General features: G+C 34.3%; 2 protein-coding genes across 2 annotated transcripts in view; both read left to right on the top strand.

The window, feature by feature from the left end:
• LOC128997885 (dolichyl-diphosphooligosaccharide--protein glycosyltransferase subunit 1) overlaps positions 1–18,914 on the top strand; it is a 29,309-nt gene extending 10,395 nt beyond the window's left edge. Inside the window, exons 4-10 of the mRNA XM_054423665.1 lie at positions 262–471; positions 2,340–2,532; positions 3,238–3,476; positions 5,015–5,134; positions 10,630–10,773; positions 12,048–12,175; positions 15,606–18,914. Of these exons, the coding sequence (XP_054279640.1) occupies positions 262–471; positions 2,340–2,532; positions 3,238–3,476; positions 5,015–5,134; positions 10,630–10,773; positions 12,048–12,175; positions 15,606–15,768 (1,197 nt within the window). The 3' untranslated portion in view covers positions 15,769–18,914. The remainder of the gene's footprint in view (positions 1–261; positions 472–2,339; positions 2,533–3,237; positions 3,477–5,014; positions 5,135–10,629; positions 10,774–12,047; positions 12,176–15,605) is intronic.
• A 5,481-nt stretch (positions 18,915–24,395) lies between these two features.
• The window catches only part of LOC128999117 (mucin-2-like), a 42,526-nt gene continuing 40,174 nt past the window's right edge, over positions 24,396–26,747 (top strand). Inside the window, exon 1 of the mRNA XM_054425478.1 lies at positions 24,396–24,512. Within this exon, the coding sequence (XP_054281453.1) occupies positions 24,417–24,512 (96 nt within the window). The 5' untranslated portion in view covers positions 24,396–24,416. The remainder of the gene's footprint in view (positions 24,513–26,747) is intronic.

The raw sequence follows: 26,747 nt of genomic DNA, 5'->3' as shown, positions 1-26,747 counted from the left end.
TGTTTAACATCTAGATCGTTTAACAGTTTACATTTTCTTTGTGTTCAAAGTTCATAATTGGTCAAAAAATGCCTTAAGGAAGTACACCGGTCGGACCACAAAATGTGTTAAAAGTCCCAAAATAGCACTGTCTTTCTTCTTACTTAGAGTTCTGTTTGGTTACAAAGACTTCTCATGAATTATTTTTTTAAACTTGTTGAGATTTAAGATGTTTATTTTTATTTCTGAATATTTCCCTGATTTTCTGTTGTATGGTTGCAGGATGAGATGGTGCTGCATTACGAGAACAACTTACCATTCCTTGTAGTGACGAGACTGGAGCGTACCCTGGAGGTATCTCATTGGGGCAACATCGCAGTAGAGGAGGTCGTAGATGTAGTACACACTGGAGCCTCACTCAAGGGTCCCTTCTCCCGCTACGAGTACCAGCGAGAAGCTCAGAGCGGCATCTCCAGCGTCAAGTCATTCAAAGTAAACATTGCACAAATACTTTCAAGATACTTTTAGCTACAGTATACCACTCATTTCTGGCCTCGGTTCATCATTTCACATAGTTTTCAGACATGCTAGTTTCTGCAACTCAAGCGCTCTTACGGTTTATCTGTTAGTTCACCACTCAGTTGGGCTAGTAGTAGGCGTGACCTTAAAAAGGTTAAGTACAGCAATCGTTTTATTTGGTCAAGTGTTGTATATTGTGTTGCAGTGTCATTTATATTTACGGTATGGTAGATTGGTTTATCTGACTGAAGTGTTATGTGGCCAGGGGCTTGGTTCCATGCTGGTCAGATATGTGGGGTTGTACTGTATCTGTGTTCTACTGCAGAACAAGAACACATTTAAGAAGCTTCTGTAAAGTAGCCACCATTCAGAAAGTTAATTTCACCACCTAGTTCTCTAAAACCCTCTTTTTGAAATCATCACCACTTTGGCAGAATAAAACCTATAACTTTATAAAAATGATATGACCTATAACTAGTGATGGTCAAATCCAGGAATTTCGAATCTCAAATCCGAACCATGGAAAAATCGAATCTCGAATCTTCAAATCTAGAGTCCCAAAAATAATTACAAATGGGCTTTTTTATATGGTGATTAAAAATAATGCCACCATATATACTAGGGGAATAGTACTTTGGAACTAGGGGATTGTGGGACTGCAATTAAGCCAACAGCCAATGAGTTGGTTGATTCTTCTAGTGGTACCAACATAACAACATTTTACAGCGTCTCGATTTTCTAGTAGAGTTGCCGTGCCATAATGCTACCTCAATTTGGATGTTTTCAGTCTATGATTATTTCGTTTCGTAAAGAGCAAGAGCGATTCCCTGATTCTGTTTACTTATCAGACTTGGATACGATAAATAAGTGAGAGCGCACGATAATTTTGGGCCGGCATGAACCACGCCCGGCATGAACCACGCCCGGCATGAACCACGCCGGTTGCCTGATTCAGAATTTAAGCGAACAACAAAACATTGACCATGGCAACTCCCTTAAAAATGAGTTTTTATATGGAAATTGGTAGCAATAATCGTGAGTAATATTTCACAACTGGTATCAAATCAAGAAATCCTGTTATCGGCCTGTCCCTATTTAAAATACAATTTATATTCGACTAAGACGTAATTCAAGTGATGGCCTTGAGTTTTGAGACCGAGTTTGGCTTTGTTCCAGCTATGCGTAAATCGATTGCGGACCTGGATTTAATGGAATCTTGAATCCGAATCTTTTCTTAGAATTTGGTAGATTCGACATTCAGATTCGATACATCTCTACCTATAACACATGTTGTAGTAGCACAGATATGAGTACATGTAAGAATTGAGTTTTTAATGTCATGAATCCAATCAATCCTTTTTTCTTTAATTAAGCCTTTGAATTTGAATGTTTGAAGAACTGAAGTTAAAGTTGAAGTGGTGGTTGAAAATCTTCAAGCTAGAAGAGAAACTGGTATGTGCTTGTGCCATTCATTGGAACATCGATTTTTTGTTGTTTGTAAAATTAAAATGTCAGATAAATTGGTCCAGTAGTTTTTGAATAGAAGAAAAGCAGATAGATATACTCCACATAAGTATAATAGTATATTTTTTTGGAGTCTATTACTTTCTTTAAAATCTTGTTTACAATTGATAGAAAAGGTTGAAAGTTAAAAAAATTAGAAATTGGTTCTCATGATAATATGTATTATAGTAATTGTTTCAATAAATCAATTAAATATTCTTAAGCATTATAATTTGTTTTAATTTCTTAGATTATTGAATTTTTAACTTGAATACCTCTAATAAATTGATGAAAGTTTGTCATCTGACCTAAACACTTTGATATGTTGACTTTTTTAGACAGTACTACCAGCTGCTGCAACTGATGTATACTACAGAGATGAGATCGGCAATATTTCTACCTCTCACATGCGAGTTCTCAGTGACTCAGTAGAGCTAGATCTACGCCCTCGTTTCCCTCTCTTCGGGGGATGGAAAACCCACTATGTTCTGGGATACAACGTTCCCAGCTACGAGTACCTCTTCTACCTAGGTATTTCAATTATGAGAATGATAGTTCTCAGTAATAATTACAGTGGGAGATCACTCTAACGTATTATGAACAAGGTTTAAATATCTGCTTACAGACAATACAAAAAATAAAAAACTATAAATGTTTTGTATTTTACGTGTATTTTTGTTTAAATGTTTATTTTTACTAACTTTGAAAAACCTTCGTGAACCAGTATTAGGCTAAATTCAATGAAACTGGCTCACATTACATAGTACTATCTCAGTGAAACATAATCATCCTTAAATAACTAAAGTAGAATTCAGCTGATTCTCTCTGGCCCCTTCCTCATCCCTAATTTAATTTGGTGAAACATGCTTAGGCCTATTCTATACTTAGCGTTTGTGAAGACTTTGGTACTACTTGCACTACACTGACACACTCTTCTCAACAACTGTGCCGTCTTGCGCATGCGCCAATCACAAGTGGCCATTTAGAAGTTTGGTTTCGAGGCTGTCGGCTTTTATGAACTTTATGTTGTCTCTCATTAATGGTTTCATTCCAAAAGCAAGGTTTTGACTCAACAAGCTCAATAAGCGCTACTATATCATAATTTGCACTTTCTATCGTATAATTTCCACTAAATCACTTTTAAGACTTGTGCTCCTGGATGTCGGAGTGCCAGAAGCTCGACACCATATTCCGACGGGTTACTGGCACGATAACGCTATACTGTTTTAATTGCAGGTGATAACTACAAGTTGAAGATGAGGCTGGTGGATCATGTGTTTGATGATATGGTAGTGGAGGAACTCATCACCAAGGTTATACTGCCTGAGGGTAGTCATAACCTTCAGCTGGAGACTCCCTACCCAGTACAGCGGCTCCCCGACTACCTCCACTACACCTACCTGGATACCAAGGGCCGCCCCGTCGTCAGTGTCCGCAAGACCAATGTCGTGGAGAACCACATTCAAGACTTTGAGGTGACTGGTTTCTACTCTTTTGTGCATATCAATACATTTTGGGTTGATTCACATGTTTGACAGGGTGTCTGCAGACCTGGAATGTAAAGGAAAATTAATTTAGCGTCAGGAAAGTGGTTCAAAATTACAAAAATTTGGGAAAATTTCCTTTAAAGCGCATTTGAAATATTGTTAGGTTAAAGTGATTAAAGTATAAGTAAGTGTGGTTAAAGTGGTTAGCTAATGGTTGATATTTTTTCCCAACACTTTTTTCTTTTTCTTTCAAAAGTCATAGTTATTTAGAATACTCTGAAGTCAGCTAATATAAATAATTCCAAGTTCATTATCTCACATTCGTAATAGTTTTATGATCCAAAATAGCTTGCTTTTGCATTTTACAAGTGCCGTTGCATTTCACAACGAATTACATGTTGTGTTCAACTGACTGACAACTAGTTGGTAGAACAGAACTCTAGTTGCCGCCATGTTGTTGTTTTGTTGTTTGTTTGCTGTGCGTGCGTATTGTGTTGTTCAAAATGGATTATGATCTTCGTTCTAGTGATGTGACAAATTCCATGAATTTTATGTGGTTCTTTAAGTAATTTAAGTGATATTGATGATGACAATATTGAAGATGACTTTGAGTCTATAACTCAAGCAATATGGAACATTCATTGTAGGCCTAGAGGTACGAATTCTCATGCAAAAAAAAAAAAAAAAAACTCAGTGAAAATTGTAGGCCTACCTAAACCGGTGATTGTTGTCTCAATTGAATTTAATAAAATATGTTAAAATGCATGTCTTCTTGAATTAGCCTATCTTATTTTTCTTATAGGCTAACCTAATCTATGTAACCTTAATCAATAGCAATGCAGTTATCTTATTGTTTTGTATAAAGATTAAATAAAAATAACATGCTCCTTTATTTATAGGGATAGTGAGAATATGATAAATAAATTTTTAACAGGTATCTGTATCAAATGCGGAATCGAGAATCAAAACCAAGGTTGTAGAACCGTAATCGGTATCGGAATCGACCAATTCGGGAATCGGCCCATCAATCATCATTATCAGTAGTTAAAAACTTTAACCCTAGATAAATACTAATTAATAAAAAAGTCACTCGGTGAAATATATGTTATGGTATGAGCAATAGGCCACAGAAAGCCATATAAATCATCTTTGTAGCTACGACAGAAATGTCAATGTTGATGTGTGCATTGTCACAATTTTCCATTAGCTCTGACAAGGTTACAGCTTTTCCTACCACAATAACTGTTATTTATTTAAATTTAAAACTAATTTTTTTAATCAGGCCATTTAGTTCTGAATGAGAAATTTAACACCTGATGAATAATTTGTTATGTTCCAAATTTAGTATAATCAAATCTATTTAACTTACTTTTACTAAACAAATAACTGGAACTACTTTTACTTGAACAAGTAATTCTATAGAAACTGTCTAAGGACTTTTAGTTGATGTATCAATGTTACAAGTGTTGCACAATGTTATAAGTGTTATTATAAATTTGGATATTTAATTGTTATTTATGTTACAGCTTAACTATGTTTTCCCTCGAATCCTCATGCTTCAAGAGCCTCTTTTGGTGGTCGTATTCTTCTACATCCTGTTCATCTTTGTCGTCATCTACGTCAGATTGGACTTCTCCATTTCAAAAGTAAGTTAAAATACCTTCTCTAGAATTCTGTTCTTTTTGTGGTTCCTTGTTTCGTAACTTAAATATTGCTATTCTAATGTTAATTTTGAGATACAGTCAAAAGACTTAATAACAAATCAGAAAGGTCGTAAAGTATTAGAATTAATGGATAGTTTGGGTATTGTAGTTTTAAATGGAAGGACTAACGGAGATAAAATGGGGAGTATACTTTCAGTTTTGTTAAGGGTAAAAAACGGCAATGCACCGGACATTGATAGGTTGCCATTTGAGTTTTTTTAAATACCCCGGTTCCCTACACTTAATAGTCTTATCTAGGGGTGTGCGATGCATCGAAAATGCATCGAAATTTCGATTCAATTCGATTCGATGCATCGAATCGCGATTCGATTCAGTGGTGGTCAAAAAACGATTCGATTCACGAGGGAGTCAGTATCCATATACGAAAAACGCCTGCAGAAAGTCAATGCAATACCCGCAATACAGGAGCGCGTTGCTGTTGCGTTTCCTATACGAAGGCGTTCTTATTTAATACATTCTTTGCATTAAATATAGCTTTAATTGTTTTATATTTTTTTTAGAGGTTTTGTTTTTTGTCTTGATGTAAGCAGTGTGTGAAATATTTTACTACTGTGAACCTAGCCAAAACAAGGTAGGTTACTCCAAAATCATTTTAAAAATAAGTCTGAAAAATTGTTACTTAATACTTAACTAGTAAGATCAATGTTATAGACTGATACATTTGGTATTTTTGTTAGGTGTCTGTCGGTCCCCGTCCCCGAATTTTTGTTGGGGCAAAAGAAAAAAAAGAATAATTTATTTCCAAAGAAACACTCTTATATTATTATATCTATTACAGAGGAATTAAAATGTTCAAATGAGAATTAAAAATTAAGTTGGCTCACGACCTTTAATAAAGACACAACAGAGCAATTGCCGCACTGCCACTAGCCAGAGCCAGGTCTAGTCGTCTACTGATAAGAGTAACAAGACAAAAGCCGTGACGCAACACTAACAGTGCAAAGAAAACAAAGTCAAAAGAATAGAAAGACTATTTATCCAGACATACTAGTATAATCATTTATTGTTCATTCAATACCTAATTAAAAATATATTTTAGTATTTTACATAATAAATTATAAACAAAAGAAATATCTGATATAGTGAACAGATCTGTATCTTGGTTAAATAGGGTTAAAAAAATATATTTCTAAGATCCAATACAATATTTACAACTCACAAATTACATTGAATTAATTTCTTTGAAAATAATCTCTAACAGTTTTGTGTTTTTGAATAAAGAAATATATTTCTTTGTCTCTACTTCCTTGTTTCATCACTTGCATTTTGTCAGCAATTGAAGCAACTGGGTAGCAACCGGGTGGTGTAAGAGGGGAGGGGGAGGGTCTATGACCTTGAATTCACACATCGTTGCCCGGGCCTGGCTGGTGAGACTGATTCATTGTTTTTGTTGACATACTACTACCCTTCCTTAAGAGAAAAAGGCCCTGCTGTTCCAAAAACATTGAGGGTAGTTTAAAAACATTGACCTGTGTTGCCAAGGGCACTAGAAGATAGCATTTAACTTTCTTGTCTCTTGATTTAATATTATTTTAATCTTCTATATATTATTTAAGAGTTACTTTTCGGGTACCTAATTAGTTGTGATATTGTTTAGCTTCATTTTATGGATTTTTAATTCTTTTCATTCATTAGCTATCAAAATCAGTTGTTTTAGGATTTTAATCTCTTGCAGTACCTGTAGGTCTATACTACTGTATGACATGATATGCATTTTTTAGTCCTTATTAATTATACCATAAACAATGTTTGTATGTTATTTACTGTTTTTGAGTTTTATAGGAAATTAGTTTACACAATATCTTTTCTTCAATGAGTTCTCCACTTGACATGTTGCTTCTAGCCTATTACTATTTTATTTTTAGGCCCTATAAAAATAATGCCTATGTAAAGCTGTAGGCCTACTGATGCCAATAATAATTCTTTATTTATGATGATGTAACAAATAATGTAAGTGTGAGGTTATTATACTAAGGAGGTTAGGAGGCAGGGAATGAATGATACATGTTGCATGGTGGAAACATATTATTTTTATTTTCTTCTTGCTTGCAGTCCTGAAGCCGGTCCACAGGCCCTAAACTTGTGATATGTAAATTTATTTCTTAATGGTCTTTTTATATTAAGTTCCATTCAAATTTGTTGTAATTTAGCTACCGGTACCTATTTAGTTATTTAAACAGTTATTAAAATGGGAATGAATGTCTTGATAAAAAAAATATTTTCTTCTTTCTTGCAGTTGAGCCAATTCCAAGTAAAAATTATGAAATAGGCAAGTAAAGCAGCTCACTGGTATTTCCAGCAGTTATTCTAATACATATGATTGAAAATAAATATTTTTTCACCTAAAATTCATATGTAAGTATGAATAGGCCTAATACCACATCAACAAAAATTTGTATTACACAAATGTGATAAATTTTAATTATTGTTAATCCACTCAATTGACAATTATGAATAGAAAAATACCGTATTGCTTCGAATCGAGTTGCATCGAATCGAATCGAAAATCTTTTGAATCGAATCGTTGCTTCGAATCGAAAATTTTTTGCTGCTTCGCACACCCCTAGTCTTATCTATGTTGATAATAGTATTTTAAGAGTGGTTATCTCCCATAAAGTTTCAAGGAGTCTATTATTCTTCCTTTACATGAAAAAGGCAACAGTAACGACGTCAATAATTATAGAGGTTTGTCCTTTATCAACTATGTAGCTAAGATTTTTATACAAATTTTAGATACAAGGTTAAGTTTTTAGGAAAAAGCATCATGCTTGGATTAAATAAATATATAGGATGGAGAGGACACAGTTAACTCACCTGGTGAAAGGTTGCAGACGAGTCAAAGAACACGTAAAATATATATATACACACAAAATACTTGATATTTCACCTATTTCAGACATCTCTGTTCTAGGCCTACTTCTGAAGAAGGCTCTGAAAGAGGTGAAATATCAAATATTTTAATGTGTGTGTATATTTTATGTGTTCTTTGACTCGTCTGCAACCTTTCATCAGGTGAGTTAGCTGTGTCCTCTCCATCCTATATATTTATTTAGATACATGGTTTAGTAATTGGGCTAATGACAGGCAGCTAAAAAGTGAATTTCAGGCGGGATTTCAACGATATTCAACGATTGACAATATCTTTAACGTAAATGCGATTTTGCGTCTAAGGCTGGCAAGGACCGGAGGTAAGCTATATGCTTTCTTTGTCGACTTCTCGGCAGCATTCGACACTATTGATAGAAAGTCGCTGCTGTTTCAAGAATCAAGAAGTTTATTCACCATTAAGTAATACATTATTACAATAGGCTTCATCAGTTATTCACTGAAAGACTGTACCAAGATAATAATAATAACAATAAAGTAAAATCAATATAAATTGAAAGTAGTAACAACAAAATAAATAAACAATTCAATAAAAAGTTTACAACAAGATGTACAAAGTCAATAAAGGACCCAACACTTAGTTTACACTATACAGTATATCACATTCTAAAAAATCCTTTGTAGAATAAAATGTGTTGCTAATAAGCCATCATGAATATTATCTGTAAATGATTTTAAATCTATCAACTTAAATGATTCTGGAATTTCGTTAAAAAAAATTATTTGTTGATATTTGTGACTCTTTTCATACTTTTCTAGTCTTGGGATAGGAAAACTAATTTTTTTGGAATTTTTTGTTTGATTTATGAATGTCACTAAAACAACAAAAGTCTGTAATTTTTTCCTTGACATAAATTAAATTCTGAAAAATAAAAATGCATGGTACAGTCATATTATATGCTGAGAAATGATTCCCACGGCTATCCCCGGAAAATTGTTTTTAAATTATTGTAAAACAAAAATTATAAAAATTAAATTGCTCCTACATACCTCTCATAATAATAATGATAATGCCGCGACCCCTAGGTCTAGCCTGAAGTAATGTAAAAAACAATCCTAGGCTCGTGCTTTAAAAAAAAAAAACATACAGAATTTTGATATCTCAACACCATAAAAATAAACCAATTTAACTACAGAAATTAAGACAAACTGGTTAAATTGTATTCCTATTTTTCAACTTTAAAATCGTGATTATATATTGTTAGTTTAAGGAAGATGTTCAATTTTATTTTAACAGAATTAATTTATTGTTTGAGAACTGTTATGTAAGATTTAGTTTTAGACGTGCCAACCCGGCAGACGACCGAGAGGTTATTGCTCTAGAGCGTGGGGACATTCCCTGGGTGGGACAAACTTTAAATTTGTATTGAGAATTTTGAAAATAAAACGCTATTTCATTTCATATTGCTATTCTCCTTTTTAAATCAACTTAACCTATTTTCTAGATGGGTTAGGTTGATTTAACTGTGTCATTTATTCATTAATATAATGACAGATACTCAATGTGATACTGAGAAGCTGTATTAATTGAATCTTAAAAAATCGAAACCCTTAATAGATTGAATTTCTCTGATTCCACTCCACTAGACTCATACACACCAACGCAACCTTCAGTTGAACAAAAGAATACTGTAACAATGAACTAGCACCAAACGGGAGTAAAACCATCCTAATTAATTATACCACCGAAAACAAAAGTGGAAAAATGTGAGCCTAACACTGCCAGACATTCAAGCTGAGTACACACAAAGTACCTTGGTGTAATTTAGATCAAAAACTCAAATTGCAGCAACATGTAAGAACCTCTGTTCAAGAATCTCTTCCCTGGCATATAGGCCTACGTCATCAGGAGAATTATGGACAAACACTGCTAACCACTCTCTTGTTGTGAGCCACCTCATAGTGGTGTGAGCAGGAACCACTAATACTAACTTGGAGAAAGTACTTGTGTATAAAAAAGGGTGATAAGATGCCTAGCAGGTCTCAGATGGGGAGAAAGCTGCCGTGATGTGTTCAACTTACTGTACTGAAAATAATCACAGTGACACCTTTTACATCCGCGAGGCAATACAAAAATTCAAGTAGTCTCCACTCGTCAAAGAATAAATTAATATTTTCACCCCCATCACACAAGACACACCTCCCAGTACACCGTCTGTACAAAATAATTCATCTTACAGGGGTGCACTGTTCCACAACCATTTTTCAAACAACCTCAAGAATGAACCAGCCACTAAGTTGAAGAAAACTTTGACAGCATCCGTATTACACAGAAAAAGAATTATAGGCCTACTAAATCAACTCTAACATAGTGTAATTTGACGCATTGCACTATCCATCATCAATGAAAATGTTAATAAAGTAGCCCATATTGTCTATGCTACCACTAACACTACTTCAAATAATGCACACTTGTTGAATATTAATTTGTTTAATTAACGTATTACATTAAAGATTAAATGTTGACTCCTACAAATAAGTTCTTAACCAGCTAATTTAATTCATTGTGGGTTCATTTTTATAATTTTCAGGATGAAACAAGTGAAAACAAGATGCGGGTCTCTGGACTATGTGATAAAATCATTCTTATCCAGGAAAAGCGAAGGGCGATTTACAGTTCCTTTAATGATCTCCTTCAAAAACTGAAGACCAACAAGGAAGTGCCTTCCTTCTTGGTAAGATATTTTTAACTTGTCGGTAAATGTATTCATAAATCAATAGTATTATGTTGCCTAAGATTTCAGTAATGCTATTTTGGAGTTAAACAACAAATGCAGCAAAAAAAGAGTTGTTGCAAGAGGTTTAACCTAACAAAATGTATCCTCCCCTTTTTAAACTATTATTAGATACTACAGTTTTCTATTGATTCTGAGATCTGTTTGAACAAATTTAGCCAACAAATTGTGTGGAAATTGTGACGTAATTTTTATTATACACTTAAATAGTTAACTGATGATAGTTTTGTCGCTCCAATGAAGTTAGTCCGATTGGTGATTTTGATACATTCTTTTGTTGGAAGAAAAATTCCCTTCAGATTTATCCGTACTATTACATAAAGTTTGGTGGTGTATCTGTTCTAATAAGATTCAAGAAATGCCTGATAAATCGGATTAAAATTCACACAAAGATAGCTATAATGTCAAGGAGTGCAACAGACATATTTCAGCTTTGATATGTTATGTTGATTTTGGGCTTTGCCCCAAGTTTTGAAAAGTCTTAAATTGCGGGCAGTAAATATTGTTTAGTGTCCTTAACAACAAATGGAACTATAATATTTTCATCAGTTTATCAACATTTTGAAAAGTGATTACATTTATTATGGTTTGACTAACTAAAAAGAATATTTTGATAGCTATCTAAAGTTAGTTAGTTACCTTTGTGATTATATAGTTATTTGTGTAACTAATGTGCAAAGGCACTTTGCACTCGCGTTACACATTATATTTTTCCTGCAGTTACTATAAAGCATATACATAATTAGTCTTTCAAACACTAAACAACATGTTTTAGGTTAGGTTAAATCCAAGCGTTGAACGACATTAGAATGTTAACACGCGTAAACAGGTTTACAGGTTAAGTAAGTTGTAGTATCAATAGTAAAAGGTTTGGAAACACTGCACCAGTTGATTGTAGTCGTAGTATCTTTGATTGTTTCCTACTTGTTTTCAAGCAAATACTCATTACGTGCCTAATACAAGGAATTTTTTGTTGTTTGGTTGAAATACTGGAGTGCGGAAAAATAAGTAAATGCAGGAATTAGCTACTTTGCGTGCTATAATCAGTGCAAGAAAGTCCGCTTTGTCAAGTAACTGTAGGAAAACATAATTGTAACATTAAAACTACTTCACTTTGCATTTGCATAAACAACTACATTCTCATTTTCTGCATCCTTGCCCATTTTAAAGCACAAATAAAGCAGCTACAAGTTTGAGCTTGATTTCTGTTTTAGAGTGCTGTGAAAGCCCTGAACCAAGAGCACAAAACAGAAACTGCTCACATGACTGAACTTCTGGCAAAGCTGAAAGTGGATGCTCCTGAACTTGCTGAGAGAGTTTCTGAACTGCAAAAGCTAGATAAGTAAGTTATTTTTATATGGCTCAATCATCTTAGTTTTGATAAAATTTTACTGCTAATATGAACAATTTGGTAATTCAAACAGTCTGAATCAGTTTGGATTAGTAGGACTCTGATATAACAATAAGCTGTATTTCTATTGGTCCATCAGCAACTAGCAGTGGTGAGAGAACCATTGTAACAATCATTGTTGCTAGTAATATACACATGCAATATATAAATATTAAGACAATAATTGTTTTTTTACATACCTCCGTCAAATAGTCCAACGATTAATATTGATCATCAGCTTACATGTTTTGTTGCGAAGACAAGATTTTCAAAGCTTGCAACTTGTCAAAAACACATTTAAAACACGGACAATACGAACACAAAAAACATTAAAATGGTAGAAATACACAATAAACATTTAGATAGCTCTATCATGATACTGATTTGGTCTGGTGTTGGTAGGAGGTCTACGTCACGTCGTCTCCTCTACTGTTATCAGATCTTCGATCAGCTGTTCCTAAGTTTATGATTGTATTGAAAATCGAGTAAGACCGGAACTGTTATTTTTCATTAACCCAAATAGTGCTAGGCCAATAATTCATATTTTGTAAGACTTTTTTGTTTGCCTTTTAATTCCATTACACGTTGTTGAATTTTAACTGTCATGTTGTCACTATTTTATTAATTAGGCTAATTTTGAATAATAACACAATAAGAAAATATATAAGAAAGATAAATCCCGGTATTTGTAGTTTTTGTTGTAATTTTCCTGGTTTTCCTATAAATTTTTATGTTCTGATAGCATTATTTGAAACCGAAATCTCACAAAATCAAAAGACATATAGTTTACAATGTAATATTGAATTTAACCCTGATTTAGTTGGACGAGGTTATTGTAATATAGCAATTTTAGGGAAACTAATGTTTTGCAGCAAAGTCTCAGGAACACATTTACTACTACTAAAACTAAAAGATTGCATCTAAATAGTCCGTGACTAGCTGGTGCTGCTACCTAGTAACACATTGAACAACCATCTGCAGCGCCATCTGTTCGCAATCGGTGGCGACAGCTTAAATACCGGGTTTTGACTCCCCAGTCTTCAAGCACAGATAGCCGAGAAGGCTAGGGCGTGTGTCACTTGGCCAGTGGCATTCGTCTGCTCGGGTTCGAATCCCGTCCTGTGTGGCAAATAATTGGTGACCTGTGTGTTTGTAGCGATATACTACAACCACTGGGGCATAGTGAGGTGTTCATAATCCTTGGTTTAGACATACACCTCGAAACCATCGGATTGGGCGAATCTTTTAGCTAAGTGGTTGGTAGTGTATCCTATGAACATGCAGGTCACCAATGGCCGTTTTGCTATTTTTTTTTAAATAACCTTCCTCTCTATATCCCTTAGGGTTTTTTTTAAAACAACGATATATCGTTTCATAGCACTGAAAGGGTTAAGGATGTGGTCCTTAAACTGTTCGTCATTATAAATTTTATAAATCTCGAACTCCTCCAAGGTGTGAAGTTTACCACCTTTTCCACAGACATGTAAAATTTCTAAATCTTTGTCAATGCTGCTCAATGAGTTACTTGAGTCGACCAGGTGTAGGGCAAAGGCTGATTTTTCACTGATCATTTTTGGAGTTGGCCTGTGTTCTCTGTAACGGGGATTAAATGCCCGACCCATCTGGCTTATATATTTGCGTGGGCAATCTGGGCAACTGTTCTTGTAAACACCAGTATTGTTTACTTTATTGCTGGACCCTTTATTATGCAAGATGTTCCTAGTGCGGTTGGTGGTTTGAAACGTTAAGTCGATGCCTTGCCTATTTAATTCTTTTTTAAGACTGTTTTCAATAGAGTGGCTGTACTCCACGCAAACATATTTTCTCTCTCTCTTATCTGGTTTAGTATCTTGCTTTCTTTTGTTCTTACATTTGTTGATTAATCTGTGTTCCAAATCGTGTTTGTAACCATTGGTTGTAAGCTATATACTTTATTAATGAGCATTCTTTGATATATTTACCAATCTATGTTGTGTGGCTTAATGGAACAGTTAACATTCTTTGAATCATAGAGTTGTAGGCTGCTATTTTTTGTGAAAACTGATGGTAAGATGTGGAGTGAATTGTTTGAGTTGAAGTGGTTGGTTTTTTTGTAAATGCTATAATCAAATTTGTGTTGTTCTTCGTGATTGTGAGGTCTAGGAAATTTATTCTATTGTCTGACTCAATTTCTAAAGTAAACTTTAATTTGGGTGCGATGTTATTCAAATAGTTTGAGTAGGAGGTTTAATTGCCTGTTGTTGCCATCGAATAAGGTGCCCAACACCTGGTCGACTCAAATAAATCAATGAGCAGCATTGACAAAGGTTTAGAAATTTTACATGGCTGTGGGAAAGGTAGTAAACTTGACACCTTGGAGGAATTCGAGATTTATAAAATTTATAATGACGAACTGTGTAAGGACCACATCCTTAATAAAAAATAACAGTTCCAGTCTCACTCGATTTTCAATACAATCATAAACTCAAGAACATCTGATAACATAAGTGAGTCGGTGGCTCAGTCGGTAGCGTCGCGGACTTCGGGCCCAAGGCAGCGATGTCGTGGGTTCGGATCCTGGTCACTGCCGATAACATTTTATCAGTACAGTTCACCTTTGTACTGTACCGGCTCACTCCTTGCTTTGCTGTTAACGATCCACGCACAGGCGCTTAGTCTATGTGGACGGGCAAATGCAAGGTTAAAAGAGGCCGCCAATCTTTAAAAAAAAAAAAATCAACATCAGTGATACCTGATATCTGCTACCAACCCCGCGCCTCGCCGGACCAAATCAGTATCATGATAGCGCTATCTAAATGTTTATTTTGTATTCGTACCATTTCAATGTTTTTTTGATGAGTTGCAAGCTTCGAAAATCTTGTCTTCGCAACGAAACATGTAAGCTGATGAGTAATATTAATCGTTGGAATATTTTACTGAGGTATGTAAAATACCTATTGTTGTCTAAACCTAATATAGTCCAGGGGCCAGAAACACAAGTTTTGATATAAATATTGTTGGTAGTAAGCATAAAGATCATTATGGAAAATAGCTCTGCATAGATTTGTTATATTGCCTTAAATGTGAATTAATAAACATAGTTACTTAAAGTGACATGCTTATTCTACATTTTTAACTTATAATGGTTCATGGGTTCCAGTTGATATTATAAAAGTAATCCTTGATGGTGGTATGGGCCACCATAAAATTTTGCCCATAGTTTTGTTATAAATTAAAATATTGTCACCTGTGCTGTGATTAATTATAACTGTCAAGAAGTTCTTGAAATTCCTTTGTCTTATTTAATAGCTCTGGTGCTTAGTAAAATGTTAGAGATTAAGTTGGAAGTTTACATACATCTTCAAAAAGTTTATGCCATTCTAAAAAAACTGAATGTTTACAGGCAATTGAAGGAGTACCACACTCAGCAACAAACATTTTATACAGAAAAAGTCATTCCAGGAAAAGTTGGAAGGAACCAATTTGCAGAAGCTGAAAGTGCGATCAATAAGAAAAAAGAAGAGTGTTTTGACAAGATTTGTCAGATTTTAAAAACCTTGCATTAAATTTAATTGATGAAAGTGTTAGTCATCGGGTTGACTTTAGAAACAAACTTTTTTATTCAGCCTTGGAATGCTGTTGTATGGGTTAAGTAAGTTTTGATCAAATGGGTACTTTACATTTAAATGTGACTTTCCATGAATGTCCATACGAGTAAATGTTATATCCATCACATTGTAGTTTAACTGTTATTTTGTTTCTTTTTTTATGGGATTTAAAATGATGTTTGTAATTTAAAATGTATTATTTTGTTATTGTCAACATAGAAAGGCATAGATTTCATGACAGTACATATTCTGTGCATCAGAACTGAATGGTTTCATTTTAATGTATGCCTCGTTGTACTGAATATCTTGTAGTCAATTAGCCTCTTAACCCTTTGTGGTCGAAAGGTCACTACGTTTGGCCACGAGATCCGTAACGTGACAAGTTGTAATATATATATGAATTGGTGTGCCCATAATTCGGCAGGGCCACTCATAGTAGCGCCCCCTCCTTTCCTGGTTTGGCCGCTATTATTACTACTCTTGTTTACAATATATTTTATAAGTTATTATGACTATTGTACAGTATTATGCAAATTACCAGCTTTATATGAGTTTAGTGATGCTAATATTTAATATTGATTTCAAAGCTTAGTACTTAAAATAAAATAATATAAAGTAGTATTGTATATAAAAACCGTTAAAATAAAATGCTGATCTTCCTCTACACCTTCAACTCAAACAAAATGGAAAGATCATCTTCGTCTACTTGAATAAATCCCGTATAGTATCGGATGTTAGGACTCTACTTGAGGCCATTTAAAATCATAAATATAAATTTATTACAAATTAAAAGGCTTTAAAAAGGACAATTGCACATCACAAGCTGGCCTTCCCGATCTATAGGGAAGGAAAAGAGAACGATAAATACGACCGCAAAGGGTTAAGTAACTATTTTTAGCATCATAGTTAGTGGTTATATTACTCTCTTTAGGTGGTTACTTTTTCCATACTAGAAGTACTATTTAAAAGCTGGTTTAAGTTATTTATGTACAAGTTATAGTCCGTCTCAGTTCTCTATTGTTATAAAAAACAATGTAAGATAATGTTCTGGCCATTGCCACATGTTATTGTGAAATTAAAAAGTAACTATAGGTTGAGTTGAGAGCCTTAGTAACTTGAAGAATTATTGAGAATTACACTATTTTAACTTACCAAGGGTTCTTTTCTTTTTTATTGTTTCTTCTAAATAGATGGAAGAGGATTCAATCTGTATGTATTCATCTTCTGTTGTCTTCTTGACTTTGATAAATCCTTGCTATCACTACTTGATTTATCAATATGTCTCTTAACATTGCTACACCCTCTTCTGTACTTTCATCTTTCACAGGATTCACGTTGGCTAAGCATCATTCAACAGCCTGGCAAGGAAGATGTATGGACCTGTTTTCCATCGCTCTCAAGTGTTGATGTTGTACAGTGGCTGCGGTGCCAAAATCCACAAACATTACCTCATACTCAGGAATGTCTTCCTCTTCACCTATGACACAAGCAAGGTGCCACAGCTTGGTGGCAGGTTCTTTGGCCAGTGCCATCTTACCAATCGGTGAAGAAAGGGCCAGTTTTTTATACAACATTACATTCTGAGGACTATTTATCGCATTCACAAGATTTGTTAGTGTCTCCGGGTCATTCTCAAATTCATCTTCAAGGGAAATACCTTTTCACTCTGCCAGCTGGGCAAAGAAGGTAGTGATGGTTTCCACTTGGGTGATTTTTAACTTCACAATTTCCCCAGCTTTTGGCAGATATATCTGGGGAAAACTCTCAGCATTATACATTTCTACTTGATCTGTTGTTACACCATCTGGATTGAGCTTTGTGTGTTCTCTTGTACAGTTCTTGTGGCACAACCCTCTTCTAGCATGGAACTTGGATATACGCTGTTCATATTTTGCGCTGTAGCCACTAACGGCTACACAAGCATCTTCCATGTTGATTGCTGGATTGTTACGTATGCTTTCTAAGTCCTCCTTCATAGGATCAAAGCTATCCCATTCATTGAAATTTTCAAGTAACGGATTAGGCACACTAGGAGAGTGCTGACATCTTCAGTGGAGTGAAAGAGGTCACTGCTGGTTGATGACACATAATCAGCAGATTTTTTAGTCCAGGCCAAGCCACGAGCAACCAATGCATCATGGATTGTCACAGGACCATCATCAAATAAAACCACTGATAAGAATGACTTGTTTTTCATATTATTATCATGGGATTCAACAACTTTGATGGAATACAAGCGAGCATTTGTAGTGTACAGTTAATTTGAAATAGTCAATTGCATCTTTTGACCATGGTTGTCCCTTGATTAGTGGGTGGACCTTGGCAAGGTGACATTCTTGGCTACAAATGGATAACTTTCCAAATATTTCGACTGAATTCATCTTAACTGTCAGTTATGCCAAACTGTGTAATGGTTCAATACTATCAGAACACTTACACTTCCATAACAATCTTCTCTTAACTTAAAAGGATGTCACACGTTGCAATGATGCAATATTGTAGGCAAGGCTGAAATTTATCATTAACGGATGTGTTACTTTAATATTTAAAAGACCACAACATTTGAACTCTAAGCTTGAATATCAAAGACTGAATTGTCTGTGAAAGTAGCAGGATATGATCTTCATAAGTCACGATTGTTATTGCATTAAACAGTAAAATTTGAGGTATACTCAGATATATTTTAATTTATGGTAAATAAATACGTTAGCTGAACAAATGATGAAATCGGTAAAAGGCTTTTTCAATAGGTGACCAAAATCATTTCAAAACAGTTTGTAAAATGTGTTATACAAGAATGGCTCGCGTTTTCGTTGTCATGAAACTATTTACTGAATGTTATGTGGACATGGACGCCAGACAAAAGTATTTAGTTCTCCCTTAAATTTTACCACTTCTCATCAGTCTTGTTTAGAAAAGGTCAACACACTTTACTCAGTGTCTTCAACACAATTCATGACATTTTTTTGTGTTGTGTGTATTAAAAACTCTATGTATAACTAGTCAAATAAGATGAGCCTTTTTTCTGCAGTACTGCAATTCAGTTTTGCTTGATTGGGCACCTAGTAGTGTCACTTGTAATAAAATAAAGTTTTTCATTTTTACTATATTTATTTCCAATCTTCCTGTCCTATTGTTTATACAAGTATTTCTTTGATGCTATATTAAAATTCCAAATAATAAAAAATATCCTATGGATAAAAAATAATACTTAAATGTTAAATTTATTACTGGAAACTGGAAAAACTCGCAGTCCAAAAATTGGATGTTAAGTGTTTACAATTAACAATACCATAGTAAATTTAAGTGATAAGTTCATTTTGAAGCTCTTTCATTAAAAGAATTTAACAATTTCGGGAATGTTGTATGACTTATTAAAAGTTTTTGGTAGCAAAAAATGTTTTGTTCATTCTAAAATATTAGCTTACAATATATGGGTGTTCAAAAAATTGGGGACATAATTTACGTAGTGATTCCTTGGCTCAAAAAGGAAGAGAAAATCATGAATCAAACTTTTTCTAAAATCTCTTTGTTATCCACATACCCGCAATTTTGTATTTTCTGGACCTTTTCCCTTGATTCACTTCCAATAGTGGAATGTGGTTAGCTTAAGTTTTTCTAACTCTATACTAGCCTAACGTAACCAAAATTTAATTAAACTGGTATAAGATTACCTGTTTCCGTCTATGATCCTAAATTTGTAGTAATGAGCAACGGTTTCGAGGTTATCACCTCATCATCAGACTCTTGTCACTCTTGCGAGGTCGTCGAGTTTTATAAACACACAAAACACTGACATTTAAATAAATAAAACCCAAGACATATTTAAATGACAGTGTTTTGTGTGTTTATAAAACTCGACGACCTCGCAAGAGTGACAAGAGCCTGATGATGAGGTGATAATCTCGAAACCGTTGCTCATTACTACAAATTTAGGATCATAGACGGAAACAGGTAATCTTTTACCATTTTAATTTTCAAGAAGTGATCCTGGACCAAAGAACGTCATTATGAAAATTTAATTCACTACCACTTCTATTGCTAATAATCTATTGCTTTAAAAACTAGTGGTAGTGAATTAACGGAAAAGGTCCTATTTTTACATAAACATTTTTATCTTAAGTTTTTAAATCACACACTTTTATTTAGTATTTAAAATTTCCTATAAAACGACACAAAGTTCAAAAATATTGAATAAAAATAACAGAAATATCACAATTTTTTGTAGTAAAATGGAGTAGAATAAGGCTAAGCTAGTCAGGTTTGCCTCATTGTACAACTAAAAATCGTGATATTTCAGTTAAGTTTCAGCTCTACCTCAGCTCGGATTTCTCAATATAAAACTGCTGAACGCCGATGTCCCTATACCATTGCATTGAACAGCGCCATGAAGAGCGATTGCAAGCCTTTCGAATCTGGGTGATTACATCGTTATTCTTAAAAATATTTATAAACCAACTGCAGATTCTTGTTTTTAAGAATCTATGTACTTTTCCTGTTTTTTTTCTCTAAAAATTATTTGTATGCGTAAAAACTTATGATAAAAACGTGTACTTAACATTTTTGCCAACCTTTGAGCCCAACATTTTTTGAATTATCAATATTTAAAAAACTGCAAAACTACAATAATATTTAACGAACAATATGACACCAAGATCTTTTAAATCGGTTAAAAATTGGGGCTACAATCAGTAAGAACTAAACCCCTTGCATTTGCGCACGCTAGACAGTGTATAGGGCGCAGCCTTAAATCTGAACTTGCCAATCTTTTTGAACTAGGTGTCGTTTGATTGGAAATTTGAAATGCTAAATTAAGGTGTTCCTGAAATGTTTCAATAAAATCAACTACTTTTTATTAATTTCAATTTAAAGATTTTAAATGTCCGCCATTTTGAAAATTGTTATTGGATCAAAGGTAAATATCATTTGAAACAATAACATCCTTTATACTAGCTATTATATTATGCTGTGTAGACTGAAAGGAAAAGTGCATATACTGTTATTGGGTAGTGTCCTCCCTACATGTCAGGTCGAATATTGAGCTACCTACTATAAAGACCAGGACCAGAGGAGATTTTTCATAGGTAACTTTAATACACGTAGCAGAAGCGAAAAAAATTGATAATTCAATATTCCCCGCATTTTAGGAACACAGCGCCGATTTTTGGAAGTTTTTTTTACAATAAGCTTCCCCCAGAGATTGAATCTGAGAGCTGCCTCCGGAGAAAAGAGTTTGCCTGGGTTTAACGAGATAGGCTTATCCAAAAAGCCTACTACTCCGTGAAAGAGTATTTTGACGACAAACCTCCAGATCATCTCCATAGTCACCCACTAAGTTTTGTTTTATTTTTTTCTTGTAAAGATATAAGCGTAGATAAAAACTTACTCCCTTAGTCGATTTTCCATCCACAGGGAACAGCTTAAGCCAATTTTATTGTTAGTTCCGTCCGGTGCACTGCATAGAGATAGTATTTTGTTTACAATATTTGTTTATATCAGTCATTTAAAACCTCCTTTAACCAAATAAAATGTTCTAATAATAAACAATAACTCGTCCCCTAGTAATATAGTATAACCATAAGCAGAAAGCAAAAATCATTAAATTAACCCTAAAATAATATAAATAAAATTTTATCGAGAATAGCGATCAGTGTCATAGGACATGAACTATACTCGATAATGATGAGCTTCAAAATTTACAATGGAACAAGAAGTCTACGGTACAAGTTGGTTAGTCTATGGTACAAGTTTGCCGTTTTTGTTCTTTTTCCGTGTTGTTAATATTTATTTTAAAATTTAATGTAGTTTATCCACATAGCAGCTATGCTCGTCAACAAAGTAACCCTGGTAAAAATGTTACATCTAGGAGGTGTTTCCCGTCGAAGTCAGGGAGTTTTATGAGGGTGTGGATGGAGAAAAGACTGTCTCGGAAAGCCTTTGCCATGCCTTATTTGCTGTCGGATATCAGATCTTTGTAAGGGTAGTGGGCTTGCAGGGGCTGTTGTAATTTTGATGAAACACCAACAACTGAGGGGGTTGCCGTGTGAGTCAGAGACTCTGCCATCTCGCACACCATCCAGCCTTATAGCGTTCTTAAAGGCGTGTGATGGTGGATAGCTAACTGTATGCGCTCCCCCGTTGCTTTGTAGGCATCGTGACTATCTCCCACGATCGTGGCAAAATCTTTAGCATTTTCTGCGATCATGGAGGTGGTTAATCATGATAATCTCTATATCCCGGCAAAATCGACGATGTTTCCCAAAATCGCAGAGATATCATGATCGTGTCTCGTAATCGTGCACATTTATAATCTTTGCAGACACTTCCTACAATATTGCGATAATTTGATCTTAATTTGAATATCATAAACAAGTAATTGGATAATAAAACACGTGGTTCTGGGGGAAACCTCTCTCTACCGGTCCTTTAACACCCCCCCCCCCCCCACCAGTGCATCCCTAAATGTTGATTTTAATAACCATACCGGTACTACATTCTTAATATCAAAATCAAACCTACATACAGTGTACAGTGTGTAAATTAAGTCTTGAAACAAATCTGTATTTTAAAAATCGAAATAGATAGAAATATTCTGATTGTAGCATTAAACAAGGTGTGACCTCTGTTAAGCTCCTGGGTATTTGCATTGATACAAAATTTGCCTTGGAACCCTAATATAACCTTGGTATTTAGTAAACTCTCCAGAGTTATCTTCCTTTTGAGAAGTCTAAAAAGTTGTCTAAATAAAAACTGTTTTAAAAAAGCCTATGTAGCTTTTTTTCAAGGAGTTCTTTTGTATGGGCTCAGACTCTGGGGTGGGTCTGCTGAAATTAATGATGTATTGCTAATACAAAAAAGAGCTGTAGAATCCTAGCAAACACTGAGTATGATGTCCCTTGCAGACCTCTCTTTGTAAATGAGGAAGAGGAAATCATGACTGTTTGTAGTTTGTATGTTTTTGTTTCAAGTTGTGCATGTAAAAAATGATCTCCAGTCACTCAGTCCAGTCGTAGGGGTGATTATCATAATGCACAAAACCAGAAATAAGAACAATATACCTTATGTACCTTATGCTAAGTTAAGTAAAACGAAAATAAATTCCAGCCAGTTAAGTATAAGGCTTTTTAACCACATTTCTTGTACAGCTTGGAACCAAACCAACAGAAAATTCCAAAACAATGTCAGGGCACTTTTATTGGCTTTCCCTCTTTATAAGACCAGCGATTTCTTCGACATTCCAAAGGAGACTGTGAGAGAGTTTTTCCAATGTAAGAAACATATTGTTTTCTTTTGACAGTAGTTTTGTGCATGGTTTGCTTTTGGTTTTGTTTGCTGTGTGATTTTTGCATAGTTTTAATTTCTATGAAAATTGTATATTAAATTGTTATTTGTTTTGACGATGCCTATTGCATTTCATGCCTAATGGAAAATAAAGCATTAATTTCATGTAATTTAATTTTTAACAAAGTTTCCGCAATTGTTTACACTAAAAACATGTTTAACCCCCCTAACAGGGTAGGGGGTGACTTATTTTTTTTTTCAAATAGGAATCCCTATAGAGTGACCACTCATTTTGAAGGGCTTGTCAAAATAAACACGATGAAGCAAACCCGAGGTTAATATCTCACCCCTAACCAAAATGGCAGGCATGGACAACACTATGGGTAGGTACTTTTTCACATAAATCAAATTTTGGAATACCCACCATTTAGATTAGGGATGAAATATCTACATCGGGCTTGAGCCATTATTGTATTTCTTTTGACAAACCCTTCAAAAATCTTGGTTGTGTTGCTAGTGGTTAGCGTCTTGGACTGCGGTGCGGGAGGGACGTGTTCAATCCCCGGCACATACACACCACTTAACATTTAGTAACTTCTCTTGTGAAATGCCACTGGCGTGGAAAAAAAATGAGGGGTCACTCAATAGGGGTTGTTATTAAAAAATAAATCATCCCCACCCCCTACCCTGTTAAGAGAGGTTAAAAAATATTGTTGATATAAAAAATTGCAGAACCTATGTTAACAACCAATTCCACAAACAGAATATTTCTATCTATTTCGGTTTTAAAAATACAGATTTGTTTCCATATTTGTGAAATTGGTGCTTTTTCACATACAGTAAATAACATTTTGGAATACCTGTCATTTTGACTGGGGAAGAGATATACACCTCGGGTTTGCGTCATTGTGTTTCTTTTAACAAATCCTTCAAAATGAGAGGTCACTCAAAGGGGTTACTGTTTGATAAAAATAAGTCACACCCTACCCCCTACCCAGCTAGGGGGGTTAAACATATTTTTGATGAAAAAAATTACAAAACCTTTGTTAACAATCAATGCCACAAACAGAAGATTTCTATCTATTTCGGATTAAAAAATACAGATTTGTTTAAAGACTTAATTTACATACTGTATTTGTAAAGACATGTATATATATATGTGTGTGTGTAACTTTTTAGATACTACACACATAGAGAATAAATTCAATACTCTATGGTCTTAGTGTTTTCTTTCATTAGTAAACTCTGTTCTGTTCTAGTAAGAGTAAGACATTCTGTTGTTAGTGCGATTGCAGTGGGGATGTGGGGATAGGGGTTTTAATAATATGGCGTCGCAGTCGGACCCTGCTGGAATGAAATTTGTTAATGTGGCGTCCTTACTAACTGTGTTACAAGGAAGTCCAATTCACGCCGCTTGCATGGTAATTGTATTAATATATTCGTTGTAATTTTCATGGTTATAACTTTGTTATTAGCAGCTAAATTTGAAGTCCATCTACCTTTGCTTGTTTGTGTTCACTTTTGTCCGCCATGATTCTATGCCTAAAACTCACAGAGGATTGTTATTATCATTACTAAATTCTATGTTTGTCAAACTTTTTAATTGAACCCGTTATTATATTATGAAAGCCAATTTTATTTAATTTTTCGTCCACTCTTGTAATTGTCTGTTTCCCTATAGGATATGATAAATGTCTCTTAGATTCATTTACTGGTGTTGTTTTTACTCTTGACAAGCTAAGTTTTAGTCCTAGGTTTATACCTGTTTATTCAGGTTTCCAAAGCATTTGCAAACTATATTGTTCCTGCATTAGTTGTTATCATGACACTAACAGTAACACGGTGTAATACTATTGCATTTGTCCATTTAAGTTTGTTTGTGGCTTCTTGAATGATCTTATCACCTTAGAAACAAATAGGCATAGGCTTATCCTAGCCTAGACCTTAATTTACCTTTTGTCCTTTTACTACTGTGCTTAGTGAATGGCATCAGACAATTTAAATATACTTACCTTACCTTTGACTAACTTAAGCCTCGAACCTTCGACTCTGGCTAGATTTTTCCTTTAGGTTTACAGAGATAAACTCATAAGCTAACTTGCTGTAGGTACCTAACTTAGTCTAGAACACTGAAAATACACACCACAGTTTTATTTAATTAGTTCCGTATATTTTATTTCAGGAGACTACATTGAATATATAATGAAAACAAAAGTTTGGTCTTTGTTTACATGTAGCTCCACGGTATTAAAATATATTTCTGATAGGCCTAAGTTAGAAATGGAAACAAAATGTTAACTTTGAAAGCTTCTTTTGAATAATTTACCATAGCCTATTTAAAAAAGTCTTAAGTGGGACCTAACATTTAATATAATTATGGTTAATAATGTTTAAACAACCAATAAGAAATGACCCACGGGGAAAAGTTAAGTTAGGGCCTAGGTAAGTCGAAAAAAAACTTAAATTACATAAGTTTAAGTTTAAACCTTTGCCAGCTGTAACGTAAAATTAATATTTTAAATTAATTATTTATTACCAGTTTGTAAAATTAACTTATGCCTTACCTTATACATTATTTACCTTTATTATTTACCTTGGTATACTTATATGACTAGGCCTAACTTACAACACATTGGTTTTGACGATAACTTATGAAGCTTCTCTTGTTTTACGATAAATGCTCGTTTAGGCCTACATGAGCCAGATCTAAGTAGGTTTACTTATGATTAGGTCTACCTAACAGTAAGTAATTTAAGATAACCTAACTTAGGCCCTAAGTTATTGTATTTTTAAAATCCTAGTAAGTTAAATTACCGTAACTTATTGTGTAGGCCTACTGATCTAAAGATTAGTTTTAATATCTGCCAATATAACTTATGTCTAGGCTAACTTGTGTTTAATAGCATAAACTTAGTGTCGTTTCAATTTAACGAAACTTGTTAAAGTTTTATGATTCTTCTAACCTAACACATAGGCCTAACCGGTTTTGATAAAACATTCTGTTTGTCGAGGCCATTATTTGCCCTCATTAGACTAGTCGTTAGCTAGTCATAGGACAGGTTAATGGTAGGGTCTTGAAATAATAATATTGATAACTTAACTTATCGATGGTTCGAACATAGACATCTGAGGGTTTGAGAATAGTGTCATGTACTTAACTTATCACTGCAGCCACTTAGTAGCTTGTCCTTAGGCCTACATCATATTGACTTTACTAAAATAAAGTAGCCCTACAAACAATGAACCACTAACCATAAAGTTTTTGTTAGGCCTATATTTAGTAAATTTTTCATCAGGCAAAATTTATTTACCTTAGGCCCTAAATTGTGTGCTCAGGGGCTCAGTTGAATTTTAAAGAACGATTAAGCTAGATTCATATCGCCTTCTACCAAGCAACTCCTCAAAACACTATTTAGTTAGGGAATTGTTAAGTTATACTAATATTAGGCATTTAATACACATCCAGGTGTGTGCTTAAAAATCTTACAATTACAGGGTGTTTTTAAAAGAATGCCGGGATTATAAATGGTAATCGCTTGGATTCTATTCAAGGTAACTAAACGTTTTATACGTCAAATTGGAGCTAAAATAACTAAGTTTTTTTCCGTGTAGCACGGGAAGAAACATTGATCTTGCGAACATTGGCATGCGTAAAA

This window comes from Macrosteles quadrilineatus, unplaced genomic scaffold, assembly GCF_028750875.1.
Source record: "Macrosteles quadrilineatus isolate MER2022 unplaced genomic scaffold, UCM_ALF_1.0 Scaffold_7__1_contigs__length_78375512, whole genome shotgun sequence".
NCBI lineage: Eukaryota > Metazoa > Arthropoda > Insecta > Hemiptera > Cicadellidae > Macrosteles > Macrosteles quadrilineatus.
This window is presented reverse-complemented; position numbering and strand designations above follow the sequence as displayed.